Raw genomic sequence first — 25,063 nt, forward strand, 5'->3', positions numbered from 1 at the left:
TACTTCATTCGTTTTAACATTAACATTACATAACTGAACTAGTTAAAGTTAATCGCTTTGTTTTTGTCGTCGCTGTCATCAACAGCTACTGTGTCCTTAAATTGGGTGTCCTTCTGTATAATGTTTACGAGCCTTGCTATGTAAATAGTTTTACACGTAAAAACTTTATAACAATTGAGTCATAAGTAATTCATTTCAGACTAATTTATTCTCATAATACACGTCTGCCATTGTAGCTAAATGATTAAAATAGAAATTTAATATTTCATTTAAATAAGAAATCCCCCAGCAGCGTACAAATGCATTTCCGAGGGTATGTAAACTCTGTTATAACATCGCATCTATTCTGTGTCTCTGTTTCTTAATGATAAATCCCCCGAATAACAGCCGGATGTTATTTGACTGACTTTCTTATCGTGTCGCAAGCAACAAATAAAACTGAACGTACAAGGCACAGTCTCAAGAAAATGTTTAATTAGATCATTTAATTCATGAGAAAACGCGGTTGCCATAATTTGCGTTGGAAATTATGATGGTAGTTAAATATATCCCGCTGAGTGTGAGCTGCTGTGTTGTAACTGAATACCTTTAGCGCCTCAACTAAAGAAGGTAAGCCACAGGCTTGATAAGCTAAGCGTTGTAGTGAATTAATTAAAGCAAAGCGAAGCAAGTGTATACATCCGTATATTATATGAGGGTATATAGAATTACAGTCTTGCTCAAATAGGGTACGTTCATATTGCAATTAAGTGATTGCAATCAGAAAATTATGAAGTTTAGCGATGGTGTCGCTTCGCCACGAATATCTGCTTTTACATCTTTCATTCATAATGCTTAGTTTCCTCTTACCAAAAAAGTACTCCGTGTGAGAGACAAAATTGATTTTTTTTTAAATTTTTCCTTTGTTTATTTGACAGCTTGCTCTCTCACGGAGTACTTTTTGTTGAGTGGAAGGGACACTTAAAGAATTATTAGAAAATCCAGATCTTGTTCATCAATCTGAATTTTATTTGGATTTTAACCTAAACTAAGTCTTTACTTTTTGTGGGTTTAAGTGTCCATTGCACTCAACAAAAAGTACTCTGTAAGAGAGCAAGTGAGAGAGCGAGCCGTCAAATAAACAAAGGAAAAATTAAAAAAAATCAATTTTGTCTCTCACACGGAGTACTTCTTTGGCAGGAGGAAATTAAGCATTAGTTTACTTCCATCATTTTACTCGTTCCACATAACAATAGCGTCTATCTTTTAATTTTTCTCTCTACTCTCTTTATGTTTCTCTTGATGAAAGCATAGAAAACCATGTGGAACCAATAAAACTGCTGAACGATATAAGCACGTAAAACCTTGTATTTGGCTAAGTTTATCATTTGAGTGCTCTACACGCATGGAATTTTGAAAACTGACACATTTTCTGCTTCTGTGTTTTACTCGAGTTTTTGATTTCTCCGCATAAAAATACGTGCAAAATTCAGAAAAAGTCCGTAAGACACGAAACAGAAAATGTGTCGGTTTTCAAAGTTCCATGCGTGTAGAAGAATTTTATCATCATACACTAAATTTTGTCCAAGGCAAGTTTTCAAACCACCAATTCTGAACATACCGTAGATGATACAAATATACTTCAACTATACGGTCTACTACTTCTGCTTGTGTGTGGAACGAATTACCAACCATAAAAACAGGATTTTAATTATGTTCAGTAAGTTGTTGCAAGAAGTTCATTTAAACTATAAAATTTGAGTCCCGCCCGTCTGAAGAATTGTAATTAAGCAATAAAAAAAATCTCGGACGCAATCCTCTGTCTCTATAGTAATTATTGCACATAGCCATGCCGTCAATTTGCGTGTCAAATGCAAAGTCGGAAATTTATTGTTCAATTAAAAGAACTAACGTTTTCTCTCCATTGAAATAGTTTTTCAGTAATATGACTCATGGTTACCTTGCTAATGCAATCGTTAGTTTAAATCACGTAGCGGTGTTTATGGTCAACGGTTTGAAAACAGTGTAAAGCAAAAGGACATTCTAATAATTTTTCAGTTATAAAACTAAAATTTCAAAATGAAAATGGTTGACCGAGTGAGAGTTTGGTTGCCTAAGCGGGCATGGAAATAATGTTTTCTTCCCGAACGGAGTCGAAATTTCCCGATAATAAACAATTTAAAATTGACTTCCCAGTCATACATTTCCCGGTGGGTTTGTTCTGCAAGGGCTCAAAATTTCCCGGTAACTAAATGTTTAGTTCCCTTAGTCATAACGTCATAATTAGTATACGATCTATCCATATTGCAATACTAACTAATCCCTTGGGCTGATATTAACCTATTTCTCCCTCATATAAGTCGTTCACCTCAATTTACTCGAAGAGAGTGCAGTCAAATAATTTTGCCTCGCATTTTCCTAGATGTTTAAAAAGCGTGAAGATTTTAAGACAACTCATCGAGATGGTATGGAAGCAGGAAGTTTCCACGATTGAAGTCTGAATACTGTATGTCGCACAAATATCTGTGCATCACTAACAGCCATCCCAACAAAGCAAATGAAAAACCTTACAACAATAATGATGATTTATGTCTTGAACGTACATATATTCGAATTTCCATATTAATGTACACACGGCTCACACGCATGTATGCAGCAGCAAAGCAAACTTTTAGCATTAATATAAGTACTTGGAAGGCTTACACAATCTGTAATTGCATTTTTATGTTCGTCATGCTTTTGCGATGCAAAGTGAATATGAAATTTCTAAAGCGAAAATGGAAAATCATTTTTGCCTGCACCGCGACATTGTGAAAGTGCATATACACTTATTCGGTGTAATGAATAAATAATATAAATAAATAACGAGAAAGGTTGTGTTCGAATGTTCATCAGAGTGGATTGGAATGACTGAGAAAGGGATGCTTTGTGTTATTCTTTGCGTAAATAAAAAAAATTATTTCGAATGTTGCTCTATGTTTGTTCATCTCGCAATCTTCCTCAAAATCTCTACCTCACTATTCCTCACATTATTTGAAACTGTTCCACTTCAACACATTAAATGGAACTGTTCCGCAGATTAAATGGTACTGTTCTACGCGTTTAATGGAACTATTCAACACACCAAATGGAACTGTTCCACATATTGTATGGAACTAGTTATGTAACGATACAGCGTTGATTTGATCATTTATGGTTAATATATGGAAGGCCTTATTTAAACGCTAATTTTCAGGCATTTTGCAGGTAGATTAATTTGTATAAATATTCAAATCGAATATGGCATAGTGGGTTCGTGCACCACGGGCTTTGCATCGGACCATACAATATGGTTCGACGCCAACACACGACGCACCTAAACTTATAAAGATTCACTCAAGAAAAATTAGAATGTTCATCAGAGTGACTGAGAAAGGGCGACTAAAACGAATGCAAATGTTGTTCAATATTTATTCATCTCGCAGTTTTCTCTAAAATCTCTATCCGACGACATTTGAATATCGGATGTTTCGTGGCCTGCAACACATTTTCCTCGTTTCAAATGAACTTCTGCAATTCATATTAGTTTCGGCTAAAACTTGTGTTCCCGTTGGACAATTGCTACCACAACCACCAAACTTACAGTCATAAATGCCCTGTAGGCAACAATACGACCGTTTGTCAAAACCTCTACAATTTGCACCCGATGTGGCCAGCGTTGTCGTTTCACTCGGACAACTATAGCCACAGCCACTCCATTCACATGTCGCATTTCGCCAACGAACACAACATTTCGATCTGGTATCAAAGCCACTGCAACCATCTCCACTAACAGCCAGTGTAATTGTTCCACTGTTACATTGGTCGCCACATCCCGTCCACTCACAGGATGCCGGCGCGTGTATGCAGCACTTTGACTTTGTGTCGAAAGCACGACAGCCGTCGCTTGTCGTTGTTAGTGTTATCGTATCACGCTGGCATTCGTGATCGCATCCAGTAGACTCACAAACGACTGGGTTGTCAATGCAACACTTTGATTTCTCGTCCAAGCCACGACATCCGTCTCTTGTTTTCGCCTGGGTTTTAACATCTTTCGAACATGGCTTACCGCATCCAGACCACTCGCACAATGCATTGGCAGATGTTTGGTATGAAATGAGGAGTAAACACAAGAAACCAGAACTAAGATTAAGGATATGCATTTCGAGAAGATGGACCTGCTGACATTATTAATTGAGCTTATCAATACAAAGAACTTACGAATGTTACTGATATACCTCAATGTGCAACTGCCGAACTTTGAATAATTAGCTTTTGATCCCGTTTAGTTACGATTGATATTAGCACTTCAAGTTCCTTCGTGTTCCAATTTATTAGGTTTGCTGTTAGTTTTCTGGAATTTACAACAGGTATGCTAAATACAATTTATCATTGTTCCCTCCTTTCATAAACCAAATTTGAAGAAAATCTAAGTCTAAAATCGACACTATATTCACGAACAAAATTCCCTTTTTAAATATATTTGGGGAAAAAACCGCTGAGACAAGGAAAAAACTATCCTTCTTACCTTTCCTATCCTTTATTATATGGGAAAAACCACTAAGAACATCGAATTCAAAACCACCTTTCAATTCCTTTATTTTTGATTGAAGATCATTGGTATCAAACGTTGTATGCTTTCACAAGACGCTTGGAGTCACTGAAAATATTCCCAGCTGGAATGCCTATAAAGGCCCACAATGGTTCACGTTAAGCATTAAGTGATAAAATAGAAACAGATACGCTGTTTCGACCTCAAGGATCAGAAGGCCCACATTGGCTACCAAAAGACGAATGGGGACCTGCTTGAAATGAAAAGTAGTTCAAGAGCGCATCGGGAGTTGTCCGATTAACTCATACGGCCAGTTCGGACATGGGTCTCAGTGGAACGATTCTGGAGACAACTGGTAAGAACTTTTTTTGCAGTCGCAAACGAGGTAGGAAAGGGAAGAGCAAAGGCTTGTCACATACGGCTATTCATCTGTTATCGATAAAGACGACAAAAATAATGACAAGCTCTGGGTAATATGGTCCCTTTATATAGTAAAATGTATGTTTAAAAAAAATTGAAGTACAAGATTTGAAAACAACCTATTGAAAATACTTTGATCGATGGAATTAATAGACCCGATTATGATACTTGTCATTTGCTTGCCGTCTGTAACTGGTTAAAGTCAGTTGAATTTATGTTGAGATATGGAATGTGTAGTCTGTTTTGGTTCTCACATTAGAGTGGACCATCCCTGGATTATTCCCTTGACTGAAAGTCAAGGGTCTTACGCCAGAAAATACCCTAAAATGTTTGTTACCACACAATGTATGAAATGTTATCAAAAACGTAATTGTTTGTTACCATTTTTCTTTGTCATCACGATAACTTGAGTAATTCTTAACCGATTTTGATGATTTTTTTTTTATCGACGAGGAATGGGATTCCTGAGGTTAAGTTCGAAGATGGGCCATCTAGGAATACGGTTCTGGAAATTATTCCAGAAAAACAGGATTTTACTCTGTTGATAATTGATAATACATGATAATACACCGCTGATAATTGATATTGTGATAATTTATGATAATTTAATGTGCTGTGTCGATCAAAGTATATAAACATACTGAAGGTAATGCAAATCCACAAAAACTCACGGAACCCTACTTTCGGGTGAATATAATTTTTACAATGTTGGCCACTAGTTAAATTCACTTTGTTAGGTTGCATCTTCATACTCAACACAGAAAATTGTATGCACAACGATACATTTCTACTAACATTAAAACGCCAACGTAACGCAAACAACATAACAGATCTTATATTCACCCGAAACATGGGTTCCGTAAAATTTGTGATCCGCATAGCATTTGCATTACCTTCAGTATGTTTATATACTTTGGTGCCGATATTGTATGAAATGTTATCAAAAACGTAATTGTTTGTCACCATTTTTTTTTTGTCACGACGATAACTTGAGTAATAATTCTTAACCGATTTTGATAAAATTTTGTTTAATCGACTAGGAATGAGGGCCATGTCATAGGGTTCTGGAAACTATTCCAGAAAAACAGGATTTTAATATGTTGATAATTGATAATTTAATGTGTTATTCCTTGACTGGCAGAAAATAGTGAAAAATTTAGGTTCCTAAAATTATCCATTTGACATTTGTAAGGTCAAGTTGATGAGCTATGGATGAGCTATGTGTGATCAATGCTTCGGAAGTTATGCCAGAAAATAGAAATGCACTGCAATGCATGCAATGAACAATAAGCGAAGCGAGGGTTGTAATTCCCACGAGTCGCGGTATCTTGTTACAACATAAAAAACGTAATTATTTGTATCCATTTTCTCATGAACCGAATCATGAACCGATTTTCTCTATTTTAACGGACACGTACACACATTTAAACTGAAGTATTTCCGCTAAAGAGTAGTTTTTAAGAATACCGCCGACATTTTAGTATTTTCATAAAAAAAAATTTTGTGAACAAACATGCTCAATTTTGGCAAATTTTAAGTTTTCATCTTCATAAAAATTTCCACACAAAAAATTTTTTTCAAGAAACATGCTCCATATTGGCAAATTTTAAGTTTTCGTCTTCACAAAAATTTTCATACAAAAAATTTTTTTGTGAAGAAACATGCTCCATTTTGGCAAATTTTAAGTTTTCGTCTTAACAAAAATTTCCATATAAATTTTTTTTTTGTGAAGAAACATGCTCCATTTTGGCAAATTTTAAGTTTTCGTCTTCACAAAAAATTTCATACAAAAATTTTTTTGTGAAGAAACATGCTCCATTTTGGCAAATTTTAAGTTTTCGTCTTCACAAAAAATTTCATACAAAAATTTTTTTGTGAAGAAACATGCTCCATTTTGGCAAATTTTAAGTTTTCGTCTTCACAAAAATTTTCATACAAAAATTTTTTTTTCAAAAAACATGCTCCATTTTGGCAAATTTTAAGTTTTCGTCTTCACAAAAATTTTCATACAAAATTTTTTTTTGTGAAGAAACATGCTCCATTCAGGGACTAAAGTAAGTATTTTTTTCGGTGTAGCCGCATCTTGTCAGGGGCCCATGTTTTTGTTCTGAAAGGGCCAAATCTAAGTTGTAAAACGTGTAAAGCAAAACTTGAAATAATTCATCTTGGGCGAATAAAGGAGTGGTTACAGACTTTATTTTAATTATGTTCCTTAACTCAATGCGAAGTCATTTTAGGATTCATTTCAAATTTGTAAGATTCTATCAAGTTTCAGAAATTTTCTTGAAAATGGTGTGGTTTCCTCAACAATTGCCATTTGTGACGCAAATTTTGTTAGTTTATTGGTTAAATTTCTTGAGTTCAGTCGAAGAATTAATTGCATGGTGATTGGAGCCATAGGGGGAAGTCAAATGCTGTAAATATGCTCCTCAGTTAGAAAAACTGATTCACCATAAGATACAGTGAAATTTTCCGTGGTGGCAAATATCGATGGCAGAGTTGCCACTTTGAGGGGCACTGACGCCAATTGCCTACACACTTGTTCCTTACTTTAGTCCCTGTGCTCCATTTTGGCAAATTTTAAGTTTTCGCCTTCACAAAAAATTTCATACAAAAAATTTTTTGTCAAAAAACATGCTCCATTTTGGCAAATTTTAAGTTTTCGTCTTCACAAAAAATTTCATACAAAAATTTTTTTGTCAAGAAACATGCTCCATTTTGGCAAATTTTAAGTTTTCGTCTTCACAAAAATTTTCATACAAAAATTTTTTTTGTGAAGAAACATGCTCCATTTTGGCAAATTTTAAGTTTTCGTCTTCACAAAAAATTTTATACAAAAATTTTTTTGTCAAGAAACATGCTCCATTTTGGCAAATTTTAAGTTTTCGTCTTCACAAAAATTTTCATACAAAAATTTTTTTTGTGAAGAAACATGCTCCATTTTGGCAAATTTTAAGTTTTCGTCTTCACAAAAATTTTCATACAAAAAATTTTTTTGTGAAGAAACATGCTCCATTTTGGCAAATTTTAAGTTTTCGTCTTAACAAAAATTTCCATATAAAATTTTTTTTTGTGAACAAACATGCTCCATTTTGGCAAATTTTAAGTTTTCGTCTTCACAAAAAATTTCCATACAAAAAATTTTGTGTCAAGAAACATGCTCCATTTTGGCAAATTTTAAGTTGTCGTTCGTCTTCACAAAAATTTTCATACAAAAAATTTTTTTGTGAAGAAACATGCTCCATTTTGGCAAATTTTAAGTTTTCGTCTTAACAAAAATTTCCATATAAAATTTTTTTTTGTGAACAAACATGCTCCATTTTGGCAAATTTTAAGTTTTCGTCTTCACAAAAATTTTCATACAAAAAATTTTTTTGTGAAGAAACATGCTCCATTTTGGCAAATTTTAAGTTTTCGTCTTCAGAAAAAATTTCCATACAAAAAATTTTGTGTCAAGAAACATGCTCCATTTTGGCAAATTTTAAGTTTTCATCTTCACAAAAAATTTGCATACAAAATTTTTTTTTGTGAAGAAACATGCTCCATTTTGGCAAATTTTAAGTTTTCGTCTTCACAAAAATTTTCATACAAAAAATTTTTTTGTGAAGAAACATGCTCCATTTTGGCAAATTTTAAGTTTTCGTCTTCACAAAAAATTTCATACAAAAAATTTTTTTGTGAAGAAACATGCTCCATTTTGGCAAATTTTAAGTTTTCGTCTTAACAAAAATTTCCATATAAAATTTTTTTTTGTGAACAAACATGCTCCATTTTGGCAAATTTTAAGTTTTCGTCTTCACAAAAAATTTCCATACAAAAAATTTTGTGTCAAGAAACATGCTCCATTTTGGCAAATTTTAAGTTTTCATCTTCACAAAAAATTTGCATACAAAATTTTTTTTTGTGAAGAAACATGCTCCATTTTGGCAAATTTTAAGTTTTCGTCTTCACAAAAATTTTCATACAAAAAATTTTTTTGTGAAGAAACATGCTCCATTTTGGCAAATTTTAAGTTTTCGTCTTAACCTGTTGCGCTTCTATTGAGAACAATAGAAACCATAACGTTTCGGCATGTCTGGCACGAGTGTCACTCGTTATAGTCGCGCAACAGGTTCAAAAATTTCCATATAAAATTTTTTTTTGTGAACAAACATGCTCCATTTTGGCAAATTTTAAGTTTTCGTCTTCACAAAAAATTTCCATACAAAAAATTTTGTGTCAAGAAACATGCTCCATTTTGGCAAATTTTAAGTTTTCATCTTCACAAAAAATTTGCATACAAAATTTTTTTTTGTGAAGAAACATGCTCCATTTTGGCAAATTTTAAGTTTTCGTCTTAACAAAAATTTTCATACAAAAAAATTTTTTGTGAAGAAACATGCTCCATTTTGGCAAATTTTAAGTTTTCGTCTTCACAAAAATTTTCATACAAAAAATTTTTTTGTGAAGAAACATGCTCCATTTTGGCAAATTTTAAGTTTTCGTCTTACAGTCGAGGAAATTTAGATTTCGGGTTTTCCAAAGGTATTAATCTTATTTAACCCACACTTTATCCCACAACAATGGAATCCACAAATTTAAATTTAGTTAACACAACGGTCACAATGACGGCGCTGCAGTCACGATTTCAAAATGTGATATAGGTTGGCTAATTAAATTTTGGTTTTAGCTACATTTTCTCTTGGTTTTTAATTATTATTTTAGGCTTCTAAATTAAGAGTAAATTTATGCAATATAAACCGTTTGAGTTTGAAAAAAGATGTTTTGTATCAGTGAACGATATAGGAAAGCGTACAGTACGTCTCAACATACAAAAGAACGTAAAATATAATTGTACATTTAGCCACCCTACGTCCGTCATCGCTTCTATTGTCTTCAAAAACATATTGTGTGCTTGTCATGATATGTATCAGACGTTTGTTTATTTATGTGTCTCATCTAAAATGCTGGCCAGCAAAATTTTGATCATTAAATTCAACGGCCAAATTGATCTAAATGTTAAAATAATTGTGAATAATAGTGAAGTTAATGTGGTTTTGTTTTCTCTTCATAAAGGAATTTGCATCAGTTCGATGTAAAGTGCGGAGCACCATTAGAAAAAAAAACTTGTCGCTGAAGAATGATCAAAAAGTTGCTGGACGCAATAGCTTCAACTAATGCTTTGCAGGATATAGAATCAAAATTAGAGAAACACCAAGAGCCGTCCATTTGAAATCTTCATCATCATCATTTCAACTAAAGGTTTTTTTTAACGAAACGGAAGTTCGCTCGCAGATTCGGATCGGAACATCTCATTCGTTTTCGCTAAAGCTCGTAGCCGTCATTAATCATGATTCCCATGAAGAATCGCCAAAAATAAAAAATTGGCAAGGGATGAAGAAACGCCGGCAAAAACAAAGAATGATAAATTTGTCTTTGTTGCGTTTCTTCACACTTTGGCGATTCTTCGTGGTGATTAAACAAATCCTTTGAAATTTATCCTTTTACGAAATTTATCTAAAAGGCGTTATTTGTTCGAAGCTAGTGAATCTATCCTTTTATAAAAGTTACGAAATGCTGCCTGGTTCGATCCTAAGGAAATTCTTATTTTACGTCAGGTAACGGCATCTTGTTCGATCCTAGGGAATTCATACTTTAACGAAAGATCCCGAGGACACTATCATTTTACGAAAGATAATGTAGAGACATTTCAAAAACGTATTTTTACACTTTGGCGTTTCCTCACACTCTGGCGTTTTTCTCTTCTTCTCTTCACACTCTATCAATTTTTCTTGGCAATTCATCATTATGGTTGATTTGTTAAATCAACAAGAAAAATCGCCATAATGTGAAGAAAAACCAAGAAATATCGCCAAAGAGTAAAGAAACTCCAAGGATCATAGAGAATTGAAAATTTGTCTTTATGGCGTTTCTTCACACTTCTGAGACTTTTCTTGATGATTTAACAAATCAACTAAATATGATGAATTGTCAAGAAAAATCGCCAAAGTGTGAAGAAACTCCAAAATATGACAAATCGCCAAATAATACAATATTGTCGATTTGACTATAACTTTTATTTAGAAAAAGATTGTACGGGACAGTATGTACTGCATATCATATAATTCCTCTCTCTTGTGTTTATCTGTGTTCTACGAAGCCAAAATATAATTTCGGACTACAAGTAAACCGTCTTGACTGCCCAGTAGTTATTTTCCTAAGTTCCTAATGAGTGCAAAAAGGCTATTTCAACATTAGTTAGGAAAGCATAATTTTTATGTGAATGTTTCTGAGGTTTTCCATCTTAATATTTTCATGAAGTTACAAATAATCCACAGAAAATTTTATTACCCTAGAACGAGGTCGGAAATACATCAAATAAATCAAATAGAAAACAGACTTGGAAATTGTTATTTTGTCTAAAAGTTGATATTACAATTCTTTGGAAATCGTAAATCGCATAATTGCATGAGCAGGCATCTCAGGATTATAAATCAGGAACTTTGAAGTTCGTCATATATTCATATTCTTATCTTATTCCTGACCACATTCTGTTTTCATGATTGAGCTCAATCATGAGCTTCACTTATACAAAGAGTTGAATTTATTTCCTATGCCAAATTGTAATTTGGCGAAAAAGAATGTTCCGAATCTGCGTTTCGTTTAAAAAAAAGCCTTTAGTTGAAATGATGATTGCGAAGATTTCAAATGGACGGCTGCAAAGCATTAATTGTAGCTACTGCGTCCAGCAACTTTTTGATCATTCTTCAGCGACAAGTTTTTTTTTCTAATGGTGCTCCGCACTTTACATCGAACTGATGCAAATTCCTTTATGAAGAGAAAACAAAACCACATTAACTTCACTATTATTCACAATTATTTTAACATTTAGATCAATTTTGCCGTTGAATTTAATGATCAAAATTTTGCTGGCCAGCATTTTAGATGAGACACATAAATAAACAAACGTCTGATACATATCATGACAAGCACACAATATGTTTTTGAAGACAATAGAAGCGATGACGGACGTAGGGTGGCTAAATGTACAATTATATTTTACGTTCTTTTGTATGTTGAGACGTACTGAACGCTTTCCTATATCGTTCACTGATACAAAACATCTTTTTTCAAACTCAAACGGTTTATATTGCATGAAGGTACTCTTAATTTAGAAGCCTGATGTAATAATTAAAAACCAAGAGAAAATGTAACCAAAACCAAAATTTAATTTATCCAACCTATATCACATTTTGAAATCGTGACTGCAGCGCCGTCATTGCGACCGCTGAGTTAACTAAATTTAAATTTGTGGATTCCATTGCTGTGGGATAAAGTGTGGGTTAAATAAGATTAATACCTTTGGAAAACCCGAAAACTAAATTTCTTCGACTGTAACAAAAATTTCCATATAAAATTTTTTTTTGTGAACAAACATGCTCCATTTTGGCAAATTTTAAGTTTTCGTCTTCACAAAAATTTTCATACAAAAAAATTTTTTGTGAAGAAACATGCTCCATTTTGGCAAATTTTAAGTTTTCGTCTTCACAAAAAATTTCCATACAAAAAATTTTGTGTCAAGAAACATGCTCCATTTTGGCAAATTTTAAGTTTTCATCTTCACAAAAAATTTGCATACAAAAATTTTTTTTGTGAAGAAACATGCTCCATTTTGGCAAATTTTAAGTTTTCGTCTTCACAAAAATTTTCATACAAAAAATTTTTTTGTGAAGAAACATGCTCCATTTTGGCAAATTTTAAGTTTTCGTCTTCACAAAAATTTTCATACAAAAAATTTTTTGTGAAGAAACGTGCTCCATTTTGGCAAATTTTAAGTTTTCGTCTTCACAAAAATTTCAATACAAAAAATTTTTTTGTGAAGAAACATGCTCCATTTTGGCAAATTTTAAGTTTTCGTCTTCACAAAAATATTCATACAAAAAATTTTTTTGTGAAGAAACATGCTCCATTTTGGCAAATTTTAAGTTTTCGTCTTCACAAAAATTTTCATACAAAAAATTTTTTTGTGAAGAAACATGCTCCATTTTGGCAAATTTTAAGTTTTCGTCTTCACAAAAATTTTCATACAAAAAATTTTTTTGTGAAGAAACATGCTCCATTTTGGCAAATTTTAAGTTTTCGTCTTCACAAAAATTTTCATAAATTTTTTTTATACACTACAGTAAGTATAAAAAGTCAATTAAATCTAACATTAGACAACTCCGACGAGTGAATTCACACAAGTCGCTTTATCTTATTGCAATATTAGACAGGGAAGTGCGGGAACTCTCAGTTTCGAACAGATTAAATGATACTACGTTCTTTCAAATAAAATTCTACGAAACTTTTAGTATATTCTTAAATTCAAAAGAATCGTCAAAAATCAAAAATTGCACCAACTGTAAATGAAAAAATTAACACATCCATTTCTGACATTTGTTATGGGAGGACTCATATTATTATGTCAGAATGTGGTTTCTGTTTGATATTTTACTTCAATTTACTTTTAATTTTCATATTTATCAAGTTTTTAAAACTCAATTTATGATTATAGTGATCCTTAATTTAAGGAACTTAAATTTCCGAACGAAAACCTCGAAATGACTGCATTTTCTTAGATGGCGAAGTATTCGGTAATTAATAAGGAAATACTAGAAATTGAAGGAATTGCAAGGAATTGAAGGAATTATTACGACGCGATGACGATAAAGACTCGAGCTGTCTGCGTAATTTCCTCATATATTAAAGGCCGCACAACAAATTTTTTTTTTCAAGCAACATCCCATGAATTTTAATGCAAATGCAAAGTATGTAGTATGAAATTTCTGTTTGCATTTTATAGCGCCCCATCTTCCCAGCGCCCTGGACCATTGTCCAATTGGTATCTATGAAGAAGCGTCTCTGAACAAAACGATATTATCGTCCAACTAAACTTTGAAAAATTGAACTTTTCATGGACGTCAGAGTGGGCTCAATTTGTCGGCCGTGGATAGGCCAACAATTCTACAAATTTTAGCATATTTGTTTCCTCCTTCCTCAAGTTATTGCTAAAACAGCATTTTAACCATCCTCTGAGATCACATGACATGTAGACATATTACACCCGAACTGGATTTTGTTTTAAAAAAAATTACAGATACCTGTTCGCTAGAATTGAATCGAATAAGCTACAACTCAATCATATCGGAGCGAGCTTGTTTTCCAAATGTCTGAGTAATTGGCGAATTAACTCTTAATATAAACTTGTCGAATATCCAATTAAATTAGGATCAGTCAAGGGACCCGACCCATCCACAAGATGGGACCTAGTTACTTGTGGCCTATGGCTCTATGGTTCATTATGAGAGAGCATTGCATTTACAGATAAAAAATGTGTCTGACATTCAACAGAGTAATACTTAGTTTATGATCTAACAGCTAAACTTAAATGTTTTTCTCGTAACAATCGAAATTACATTCTATTGTGAAATCATCATGGACTTCAAAAAAACTCTTATTTGCTGATATGTCGGGTACACTAAAAGGTTTGAAATGGGTTCCGCTAAGTGACCAAGCGGTTTTCGGTTAAACATCCATAGAAATGAATTCCCCATAATTGGGAAGAACAATAAAATGGGAAGGTTCGAAAAGTGGAATAAATGTAATTTTTACTGTTACGTGAAGACTACGGTAGTCGGGATCACGGTGCACACACGAAAAAATCTCAAATAGAGTGTGCAATTAATCACTGATCTTGTTAGGTTAGAAGCACTCTGTAGAGTTTCACAATTACACAATATTGTACAATGTACCACGCGAATCTCTTGGAACGATAATTAATAAAAAATAAAAAAGAAGGGGCACAGCTCCACAATATCAAACGCACTGAATATATGTCTTATGAATGAATCAATGAATTCAATAGTATACCTAATTTAATCTCGCCTTTTTGCCTTATAAATTCTTACTGGTTGATTTTGCGATGATTTACTCTTTTTATACGGTTTCGATTGTTTAATCTTCAACAAAAAACCCCGACGAGTCAGACATTATCAGGTTGTACACAAATTACGCACAACATTTTTGGGAGTGGTGTCAGGGATTACGTAGGGTCCATACAAAATTTAAAAAAAATAGTACGTCAAAATCATACGTTAGGGGAGCTCTAAAATCACTAAAACAAATGTTTGCGTAATTTGTGTACAACACCTAATATCATTGAGTGGAACTCATTTGAGAGAATAACGTGTTTTTGGCTAGAACAAATTTGGCGACGAACAAACACCAATGTACTGTGGCTTGATTAATTCGACGATTGTACATACAGCCACGAAGGCGGGTGACACCGAAATAGATAAACGCACTCAGTAGAGATTGTGTGTGATATCAACTTGAAGAAAACGTTCTTTAGGAAAATTCGGAATTTTGTTTTTGTTAAGTTGTCCTTTTCATATAAACTTCGTAGCCGTTGACGCAATTTGTGTGTCACCACCTTCGTGATCAACTCAGAGTTCAACTCTTAACCTGTTCTTTCAGAACCTTGGAGGAAATTGCGATTTCGCTTATTTCATCCTCAGACAGACGAACTCATTTTTCACCAAATCTCTATCGAGTTCAGCAAATGAATGAACGTAACCTCACTTGCAGAAAATTGAAAACTGTAAACATTGTTTTAATTAGCGCATTCAGAAACAATTTGAACTCCAATGTTTTGACTCAAATCGATAATGCGTGTTCTATTTTAGGTAGAGGCAGTGTGCTGGAAGAATGTATGCAACACATGACCATATCCAGTAGATTCATAAAAAATACGTCGTCAGTGTAGTACTTTTATTTCTCATCAACGCCACGACAGTCATCGCATTCATCTCTTGATTTTACCTGGGTTTAAGTCTTTCACAGACAGCAAGCATAATATCATTAGGAAAATTATGGGTCTAACTACTTGATTTGGTCAATGTAGTTTCGGCGGACTGAAAACAATATTTCCCTTCATTTCCTTTAACGCGTCCCTTTAAAACGCAGGGCTGTATTTTGTGTTGGATATAACGTTAGTCACCATTTTATTGAAACGCGTAGGTACACCACTCCTGATAACCATACAAACTATTGTAACATCTGCTATAACATCACACGGTGGGTTTGAACGAATTTTAAATAAACCTGTAAGTTTCCAACCCGGTTTTTTTCATAAACGAGTTGGGGGAGGTAAGTGCTGTTCAAGTAAACAAGTTTTAGAAAAATCTAAGAGCTGAGAGCCAGCAACAGCGTCAGTCAGGGCTTGTGAAACAGTGAGGACTGAAGATTTACATTGGAATTGGTAGAGGGACAAATTCTAAGATTTACGGTGTAAAAATTATTGCTCTCGATAATTTCTTAATGGAGCAATAACAGCTGAAAGTCAAAATTTCACCATGTTGAAAGACAGATATCTCATTTACGAAACAACCGAGGAAGCCTGTAAATGGTGATCCCAGACTAGTTTTGCAAACCCTTTCGAATAGCAAACAAATTGATTTTAAATCGAAGCTTTCTGTTACCTTTTCAGAAATTGCACTTTTAGACTACCCCCGGCGAACTTTGGCCGCTTCCATACCTTACTGGTATGAGTATTTCACATCTATGTAGCCTGGAGTCAGGGACTTACATAGAAAAATCACTAGAGCTAATAAATCAGTAGTGAGAACTAGAATAATGATTTTCGAGGTGAAACGTGAACGTGAAACAAGGAGGGAAAGGGTAGAGCGAAGGCTCTGTTAAAATCAATTGAATTTAAGTTGAGGTATAAAAAATTTGAACCTATGGTTTATGATGAGAGAGCATTGAGTTTGCAGAAAAAATATCTTTGGTAAAAATATCCAACAGAACATACTCTATGACCTAACCGCCTTTCAATTCTTTCTCAGAACATTTGGAAATTACATTCTATTGTGAAATCATCATGAAATCAGAAAAAAAAACATTATTTGTTGATATATCGGGGTCACTAAAATGTTTAAAATGTGCTGAGGTACGGCATTGATTTGTTGAATTAAACAGTACTATTATGCCCTCATTTTTATTATGGTTATTTAGCCACTGATGGTAGCATCAAATTGATGTTGAAATTAATTTGGCGGTAATAAATTCATCAAAATAAACATCCGAGTTTTCGTTAAAAAAAAATTAAATTTATTCAATTTGTTAAATTTCCATCGAAATGGATTCCCTATCATTCATTGAGATGAAATCACTAGAACAAATAATTCCATCAACAATCAAATCCAAAGAGGGAAAACAATTGCGCCATTTTATTTGAATTTGATGTTCTAAAAAAAAGTTGCTCAAAACGAATGTAATTTCGAATCTTTCCCACAGATGACATACATGCATTTATAATTTGCTTGAATATGTAAGTTTAAAAACACAGTGAGGCTATTATATGAAAACAACACAACTCTTTCAAAGAATTTCCACAAGAATTGATTGATATCAACGACAAACTGATAACGATAATATAACCCCGTGGTCATAGGTTTGATTTCCACTCACAAAAAACTCCTGTTTTCTATTGTTTAAAGTGTAAACGGAGAGAAAATGGAGTGTTTTTTTTGTAGGTATAAATGGTATAAATCGAGACTTACTGATTAAATGACTGTTAATTTTGTAAAAGTTTTGTAAAGGTCCGGTGAAAGACAAAAGGATTTACTAGACCAATTATGCTGGTGTTATAGTTGTCCTTAGAGAAAGACTTCTTGTGTAATGAATCAGATTTTATCTGAACTGAACTGAAGAACTGTTAACTGAACTTTATACTTACCCTTACAATTTTGTTGGGTTGAATAAGAATTTAAAGACCTGGAAGAGCTCTAAAAGGAAGGTCTGAAAATCGTCCCTTTGCGTGTTTTTATTCAACTTTTATTATTCATCATAAAAAAGAACTCATTAGAACCCTTCCGTGCAATCACCATCCATTATTGGAATACCGGTTATTTCGCAGCAAGCAGCACATTTTCTTCGTTTCAAATGAACCCCTGCAATTGGTATTACTTTCAGCTAAGACTTTTGTTCCCGACGGACATCTGTTTCCACAACCACCAAACTCGCAGTCATATAGACCCTCAAGGCAACAATGTGACCGTTTGTCAAAACCTCTACAATTCGCACCGGATGTGACCAACGTTGTCGTTCCGCTCGGACAATCGCGGCCACAGCTAGTCCACTCACAAGTTGCATTTCGCGCTGAAATACAGCAATACGATTTCGTATCAAAACCTCGGCAACCATCGCCATTCTCGACCAATGTGGTTGTCCCACTTCGACATTTGTCACCACATCCCGTCCACTCACAGGCAACTGGATCGTTAAGACAGCACTTCGACTTTTCGTCAAAGAAGCGGCATCCTTCTCTTGTTGTCACCAGGGTATTCGCTCCACTCGGACAACGTTTTCCGCATCCAGACCACTCGCATACCGCATTTGTAGGTGTTAGGTATGAAATCAGGAGTAGACATAAAAACCCCGCACTGAGATTAAGAATATGCATTTCGGTAAGACGGACCTGGAGACATGTCAATAATTCAAGTTTATATCACATCAAAACGAAAGCTTGCAAGTGTAACATACCCAAATGTATCAATGTAGTTTACCAAATCGAAAAGCTTTTAGTATGATCGGTTGTAGTTTCCTTCCAGAGTTGCGAGCAGTGTTAGCACAGCACAGTAGAGTCGTAATTAATGCTGGTAGTTTTCTTGAATTTAGAATATATGTGTTTTTAGCAGATGTACGCTGGCACTGTGACCAGGTCATTAAGTGTGCTTTGCAAAGAAGATAGACAGGAAATTTTGGGTCTGGATAATCACTTCCAACGAGTTCGGGTTTCTAAGATTGGATCATGCTTTCCTGTCTTTTATGGGCAAATAAAAGGCGGTCAAAAAAAATAATTTGAGCTTTCGACAACTTTTGGCTATTACTACTCTGTAGGTAATGGAAACTCGTATGTAAATGTAAAATAAAAGCAAACTCTGCTGTAAATCTTGTTCAATTCAATCAAGACGTATAAACCAAAGTTATACGCAAAACATTCAAAAAGAGACAATCTTTCATTTAGGTCGAGGGTCAAATGCTCACTGTTAAATGTCTGGATGTTAAAGCCAGTTTGTGACATGTGTAATCATCGGTCTACACTAGGAACACTATACACGTTATCACATAAAAAATAGTGAATACTAAGAAAAGGTCATAGCCTTCCGTAATTGACTTATTAACTAAAATACATCGGAAGGTCCCAGTACACTTTTCTCTTTACATAAATCACGAAATTAGTCACTAATCTGTAGCACACTAATTGGTTACTTACATTCGCACACAGAATATCAGTTGATTGTTGTCTTTCCTGCCAGTTTATTCTTACTGAAGTGTCTTTTCGACGATTTTCATTTTTGAATTAATGGTTTTGGTTGATAGATAGCAAATCATTATCAGTTCACGTCATTCATACGACAGAACACAGTATGAGAACAATATGCAATTATATACGTATCAAGGGAATAGTATATTATGTACCTGTTGCCAAGATTGTTATTTTGACGTGTAGGACATTATTGCCAGAGCCGAAGGCGTGGGCAGTAATGCCTACACGTCAAAATAACAGTCTCGCAATAGGTGCATACCATATTTTATCTGTCGAGAACAGATATATCGAGATAAGTAAAAACTCCCTAGGGAGATAAGCTCGAGATTATCGTTCTAGATAGATAATAGTACATTTTCTACCTTGGTGTATATTTCGAGAATAACTTCGTATGTACAATTGTATATAACGAGCGCCAGCGAGTGTATATACAATTGTACATAAGAAGTGATTCGAGAAATATACACCAAGGTAGAACAATGTTTTATCTCCTGCAAGCTGATATTTCATACATTAGCGAAATAACCACAAAAATTTGGATTTAAAATTAATTAATTAAGCATGTTGTTTTAAAACGCATTCACAACAAAAAAAAACATCATACAGAGAATCCTTTATTTACTTACTCACACACATATACTATCCACCTCAACATTTCGTTCAAATCACATCATTCCGACTACTCTGATTATTTGATCGATGTAGAAGTGACTAACGAACCACTACCGACACCAATTGCATCTCGTTATGTGATTTGTTGGCGTATTGGTCAGCATGTTTGGTTGATATGCTGCTGGTCCCGTGTTCGCTTCCGCCGTTCGGCGATTTTTTTTTTGTTCAAATATGTAGATGGAAAGTAAATTTACCCTAGGTGGGTTATGTGTGAATTATCCAATCGTATAGGCTGTGGTTATGTATGTGTTTGTGTTTATATGCAGAAACGCGTAATGTATGAAATATCAGCTTGCAGGAGATAAAGTATATTACGTCCTTGTTTGTAAGTTTGTTCGTTTGGCAAGTGAGAGCTTTGCGGAACGAGCCGAAGGCGACTGAAGTAATCAAAAGAGCCAAAACAGCAAACTTGCATGTGCATTTTCACTGTCACAAACAGTGACGCAAACTCCACTTTACCGTGAAAACACTTTCCACGATTACATGCACACAGTACCGCACTGGCTCGAAAAAGCCCATCGGGGGCTCCATGCAACTCAATTTAAAAAGGCCCACAAATTAAAAATTCGCATACAAAAATCCAAAAGGCCCATCGGGAATTCCCCGAATTCACCATATGGCCAGTCCGGGCCTGCATGCACAACTTTTCATGCCGATGGTACCGAATTAATTTATCTTCATTCGTGCATTTGCGGGCGAAAGTAACGATTTTCGCCCCAAGGTATAACGTAGTTATTTACGAGTCGATATGGAAAGCAATAATTTTTTCAACTTTTCAGTGCTGTGGACGAAAAACATGACCGTAAATTTACATGTAAAAGAAATTATGCCACAAATACCGGTCCACGATGACCGTAATTTGTTCCATAGCGTTTCTTATACCACCACCTAGGTCTGTCGATTTTATATTAAATAACACAACTCACGGTCACTATAACACAAGTCTCGATCCAATTAAAATATTAAACTTAATTAAAGAAATTCATTAAATTTTAACAAATTAATTCTGAAGCCAAATGTTCAATCTACAGAATAAAGTTAGACTGGATATCATGGATATCAAAGGATTTCAAAAAAATGACGTACAAAGTTAAAAAAGTGTCACGATTCCTCAAATCACGGTCAAAGACCTTATATCGTGATTCGTAACACTTTTAGTGTCGGACAAGAAATTTACACATCCACTTGCACACATTCAGAAAATAAAAAATTTAAATTTAGAAACTGTTCGCATCAGTCGTTGGAAAATTATCACTGAATTAGTGTGTGTTGTTGTCCGAAGAAACGTAGAGTAACGAACAGTCGTGGCGCACTTATTCCCTTGACTGTAAGTCATGGGTTTTACAAAAGAAAATACACCGTACGTAACACGTTCACTATGATTAAAAATGTTTGGAAATGTGATGAAAAAACGTTAAATGTTAAAATGTTGTGCCCTTTGTTAACACGATAACTTGAGTAAATCTCAACCGATTTTCAAAAACTTTTTTTTATTTGACGAAGTATTGAAATCTTCTCGTCAAGTTCGAACATGGGTGGTATATGTTCAACCATCTTGTGGTAATTCTCGAAGGAAGCCTTTTCTGCTCTTTGTTAACACGATAACTGGAGCAAAGTTCAACCGATTTTCAAAAACTTTCCTATATTTGACGAAGTATTGAAATCCTCAGGTCAAGTTCGAAAATGGGCGGTATCGGTTCAACCATCTGGGAGTAGTTCTCGAAAGAAGCCTCTTCTGCTTTTTGTTAACACGACAACTGAAGTAATTCTCAACCGATTTAAAAAGAAAAATGTTTGGTGGAGAATGGAATTAATTCCTGAGGTTAGAGTTAGGTTCTAAGATAGATTATGTTGGTCTAACGAACAAGCCGATGTTGCTAACAGAATTTTTGTATTTATTTCAATAGTATTTTTCCTGTTATGTGACTTTGCCTTGTAAACAAAACCAAATAAATAGAACAAAAATTAACGAGTGTGAAGTTTGCGGCCAGAGCGAAGCAAGGGTAGCAATTTACACGAGTTTAAATTTTATTGAAAACATACGTCATCTTTTACCGGGGCATTTTATGTACAAAGTTTCGAAGACTTTCAGTGAAACTAAACAGAATTAAATAATTATTTAGAGAATAATGAGAGATAATAGACCGTTCTAGTAGCTCTTCTTCTAAATGCGTTTTTGTGGCCATCAACATACAAAATTTCATTGAAATAAATCAATAAATCATTGCCAATAAAAATACTATTGAGAAGCTCAGACAAACATTCCAGGGATCTGACCCACCCAACAGGTGGGACCTAGTTATCACTTTTTCGTCCATAAATTAATTTGAGTTGACCTTCGACGAGTAGCAGCACAAATTCATATATTTTCATTAGATGGTCATTGACGCAATGCATTCCATATCGTTCTATGTGAATTTTGTTTAATATTCACGCGTAGTTCCACTGAACAGATTTCGCCAGAGAAGTAGAAGGAACTGATAAGCATGTGATATAAATTAAAATCAAACTTCTTTGGATTATCACATGGATGAAAAAATTAAAGTTTATTTTCATTTCACTTTGAGTCAAAATTCACTTAAATAGACGATTCACTCGAACGCCTTTTTCAGCGCTTGATCCAAATCTTCGATCAGATCGTCGATGTTTTCTATACCAACGGATAAACGTACTGTATCATCGAATATACCGAATGTTTCTTCAAACGTCTTGTCGTCTGACCGATTCAAGTATGTCCTATTATGAGAACACATGCCTTAGTCTCAATCACATTGATTTCCACTCGAAATTCACTCATACTTACGGTATCAGAATCATGCTGCCAAAGCTACCGATGCTACCCGAGCAAACGAAAACGCTAAGATTCTGAATAAACTTTTTCGCTTCTGCTACTGTGCCGTTCAACTGAGCCAAAACTATTCCCGCTCGATTCGATCCCACCTTTTTCGCGAGTTCATACTGTGGATGAGACGGTAGACCGGGATGTGTGACCTTCCGGATTTTCGGATGTGATTCCAAATACGTAGCCACGGCAAGTGCATTCTCACAGTGCCGTGTCATCCGAAGAGACAATGTTTTCAGGCCTCGATTCACCAAATAACAATCGAAAGGCGATAGAAGTGAGCCGGTTGATATTTGGTTTGCTTTCAAGTTGTCATAGAGTGGCGTATCGTTGGTGACGAGTGCCCCACCCAAGACATCGTTGTGGCCGTTCATGTACTTGGTCAGTGAATAAAAAATTACGTCCGCGTCCATTTCCAACGGTCGTTGAAAGTATGACGTCATGATTGTGTTATCGATAGCAAATATGATTTCCTGATTCGATCGCGAGTGCACAATCTTCGCAATCGCAGCAATGTCTGATATTTTCAGGCATGGATTCGACGGCGATTCTACCCAAACTAACTAAAACAGGCCAGGTCATTCAAAAGCTTCACTGTGAAATGTTCAATTTACTCTTGTATTCGGTTTGATGGTAGCTTCAATCGATTTTGTGTCGGTGGGATCGAAAAAGTCGATTTCGATTCCTTGATTCTTGCAATATTGCTCGAAAAGAGTTCGAGGTCCACCGTAGTTCTCATTGCTTGCCATATAATGCTCACCCGGTTTCAAAAGATTTAGCAGTGCGGTTGCGGCCGAACAGCCCGATGGATACACCAGACAGTGTTTGGCTTTATCCATACCAGCTATACAATTTTGTAGTACATCAACTGTTGGATTGCCAAAACGACCATAGCAGTAACCCTTGAAATAATATGGAAAATTGAGAAAATCGAATTCAAGGCAAACAATCTGCTGACCTTGAACCACACCTGTTACCTTTATGTCCGTTGGATCTTCTTGGAAATACGTCATTGTTGTTACTATCGGAGGTATCACCTCTGAATTTGACCACTGGCCGCACTTCTGGCCATCAAGTATTGCTCTGGTTTCGAATCTTCTTCCTTCAGTCATTTTTGATGCGATAAACAGACTTCGCTGTTTGAATCACCAGTTGCTACTGACCTTTATTCAAAAATTATTTTTAATTTAATTTCTATTTATACAAATGTCTTCACAATTAAATCGTTCACAAGACGCGTTATTTTACACGACTTGATAACATCACTCTCTATACAATAATATCGGAAGCATGTGTGATTTGTTTTCCTACGCGTGCAACGATGTGTTTTCGACGAGCTCCTAATCGTAATTACACGAAAATTAAAAATTCTAATCCACTTTTGCATTATGATAAACAAATTATATGCGCGTGTAAGTAGAGCGCCTGTGACGCAAGTCCCACTATAAGATGAAGAAAAATCAACAGAAAATTATTGTCGTTGACTACAGAAAATTGGGAAATTGTCCAACTTTTCAATATGTTATAAAAGATCTTTTCGTTCGTCACGCGATAACTTACCAAGTATTTGTTGCATAGCTTTGGGAAGAGAGGAACAAACTTGCCAAATGAAGTGGGTTATTACCTCATCATCCTGCCGAGCTACAGCTGAGAATTGGAAACAGTTGGTAGCATAGACTATTCATGTTTGATATAATTGGATTACTTTAAATGATAGACTGGTCATAGCTGAGCAACATTCATTGCGTTTATATGTGGGGTTTAACATACCTTATTTTCTCCACTCAAAAGGCCATATTTTTCATGCCTTGGGCATAAATTTCAGAATTTTTCACGTAATTTTAACACTCGGCTAACTATTGTTGACGCCTTGTCTGATGAAATTTGGGGAGGGGAGAAAATGTCTATTTTCTCCCATCTTGTTTTGACAACGGAGAAAAAATAGACATTTTCTGCATCGAACTGTCACCTCACGGTGTGGTTGAATGGAGTTTAATTAAATATGTCGTCGCAAATTTAATATTTTTGGATATTCTTAGTCTGCTTGTGACCCTGAACCACATTCCAAAAAAGATTTTGATTTTCAACCGTACAGTCCGGACCAAGGATCCATCTGTGGGTACGATAGAACTGATTGGGGTTGCAATGGAAAGGGTATGGAATTCTGATAGTTATGTTATTAAAAATTTGTCCCATGGATGCAAAGTGCACTGGTTGCAGTTGAAAAATG

At 34.8% G+C, this 25,063-nt stretch overlaps 1 protein-coding gene and 2 long non-coding RNA genes across 4 annotated transcripts; all 3 read right to left on the reverse strand.

Moving 5' to 3' along the window:
* Window positions 1-3,409: 3,409 nt before the first annotated feature.
* Window positions 3,410-14,889, reverse strand: LOC119078833. Its single transcript, XR_005088069.1, has 2 exons — window positions 14,858-14,889; window positions 3,410-4,175 (listed from the first exon to the last, which is right to left on the reverse strand). It is a non-coding gene; the product is annotated as an uncharacterized LOC119078833 (long non-coding RNA).
* A 2,976-nt stretch (window positions 14,890-17,865) lies between these two features.
* LOC119078836 lies at window positions 17,866-19,355 on the reverse strand. 2 transcript variants are annotated; one of them, XR_005088072.1, is made up of 3 exons: window positions 19,266-19,355; window positions 18,529-18,656; window positions 17,866-18,467 (listed from the first exon to the last, which is right to left on the reverse strand). It is a non-coding gene; the product is annotated as an uncharacterized LOC119078836 (long non-coding RNA). The 2 variants fall into 2 exon arrangements; XR_005088073.1 differs by lacking the exon at window positions 19,266-19,355 and adding an exon at window positions 19,201-19,248.
* Window positions 19,356-22,517: 3,162 nt separating this feature from the next.
* On the reverse strand, window positions 22,518-24,175 carry LOC119078837 (putative cystathionine gamma-lyase 2). Its single transcript, XM_037186539.1, has 5 exons — window positions 24,068-24,175; window positions 23,811-23,997; window positions 23,448-23,735; window positions 22,795-23,396; window positions 22,518-22,727 (listed from the first exon to the last, which is right to left on the reverse strand). Exons 2-5 carry the CDS (start codon window positions 23,943-23,945, stop codon window positions 22,583-22,585), a joined length of 1,170 nt encoding a protein of 389 aa, XP_037042434.1. The 5' UTR covers window positions 23,946-23,997; window positions 24,068-24,175; the 3' UTR covers window positions 22,518-22,582.
* Window positions 24,176-25,063: the final 888 nt, after the last annotated feature.

This window comes from Bradysia coprophila, unplaced genomic scaffold, assembly GCF_014529535.1.
Source record: "Bradysia coprophila strain Holo2 unplaced genomic scaffold, BU_Bcop_v1 contig_297, whole genome shotgun sequence".
Taxonomy (NCBI): Eukaryota; Metazoa; Arthropoda; class Insecta; order Diptera; family Sciaridae; genus Bradysia; species Bradysia coprophila.

What these genes read in the sequence shown, in the direction of transcription:
- LOC119078837 (XM_037186539.1), bottom strand. Translation starts at nt 23,945, where the DNA reads ATGACTGAAGGAAGAAGATTCGAAACCAGAGCAATACTTGATGGCCAG. An exon ending in AAGATCCAACGGACATAAAG is followed by an intron (nt 23,736 to 23,810) that starts GTAACAGGTGTG and finishes TATTATTTCAAG; the next exon opens with GGTTACTGCTATGGTCGTTT. An exon ending in GGCAGCATGATTCTGATACC is followed by an intron (nt 22,728 to 22,794) that starts GTAAGTATGAGT and finishes TTCTCATAATAG; the next exon opens with GACATACTTGAATCGGTCAG.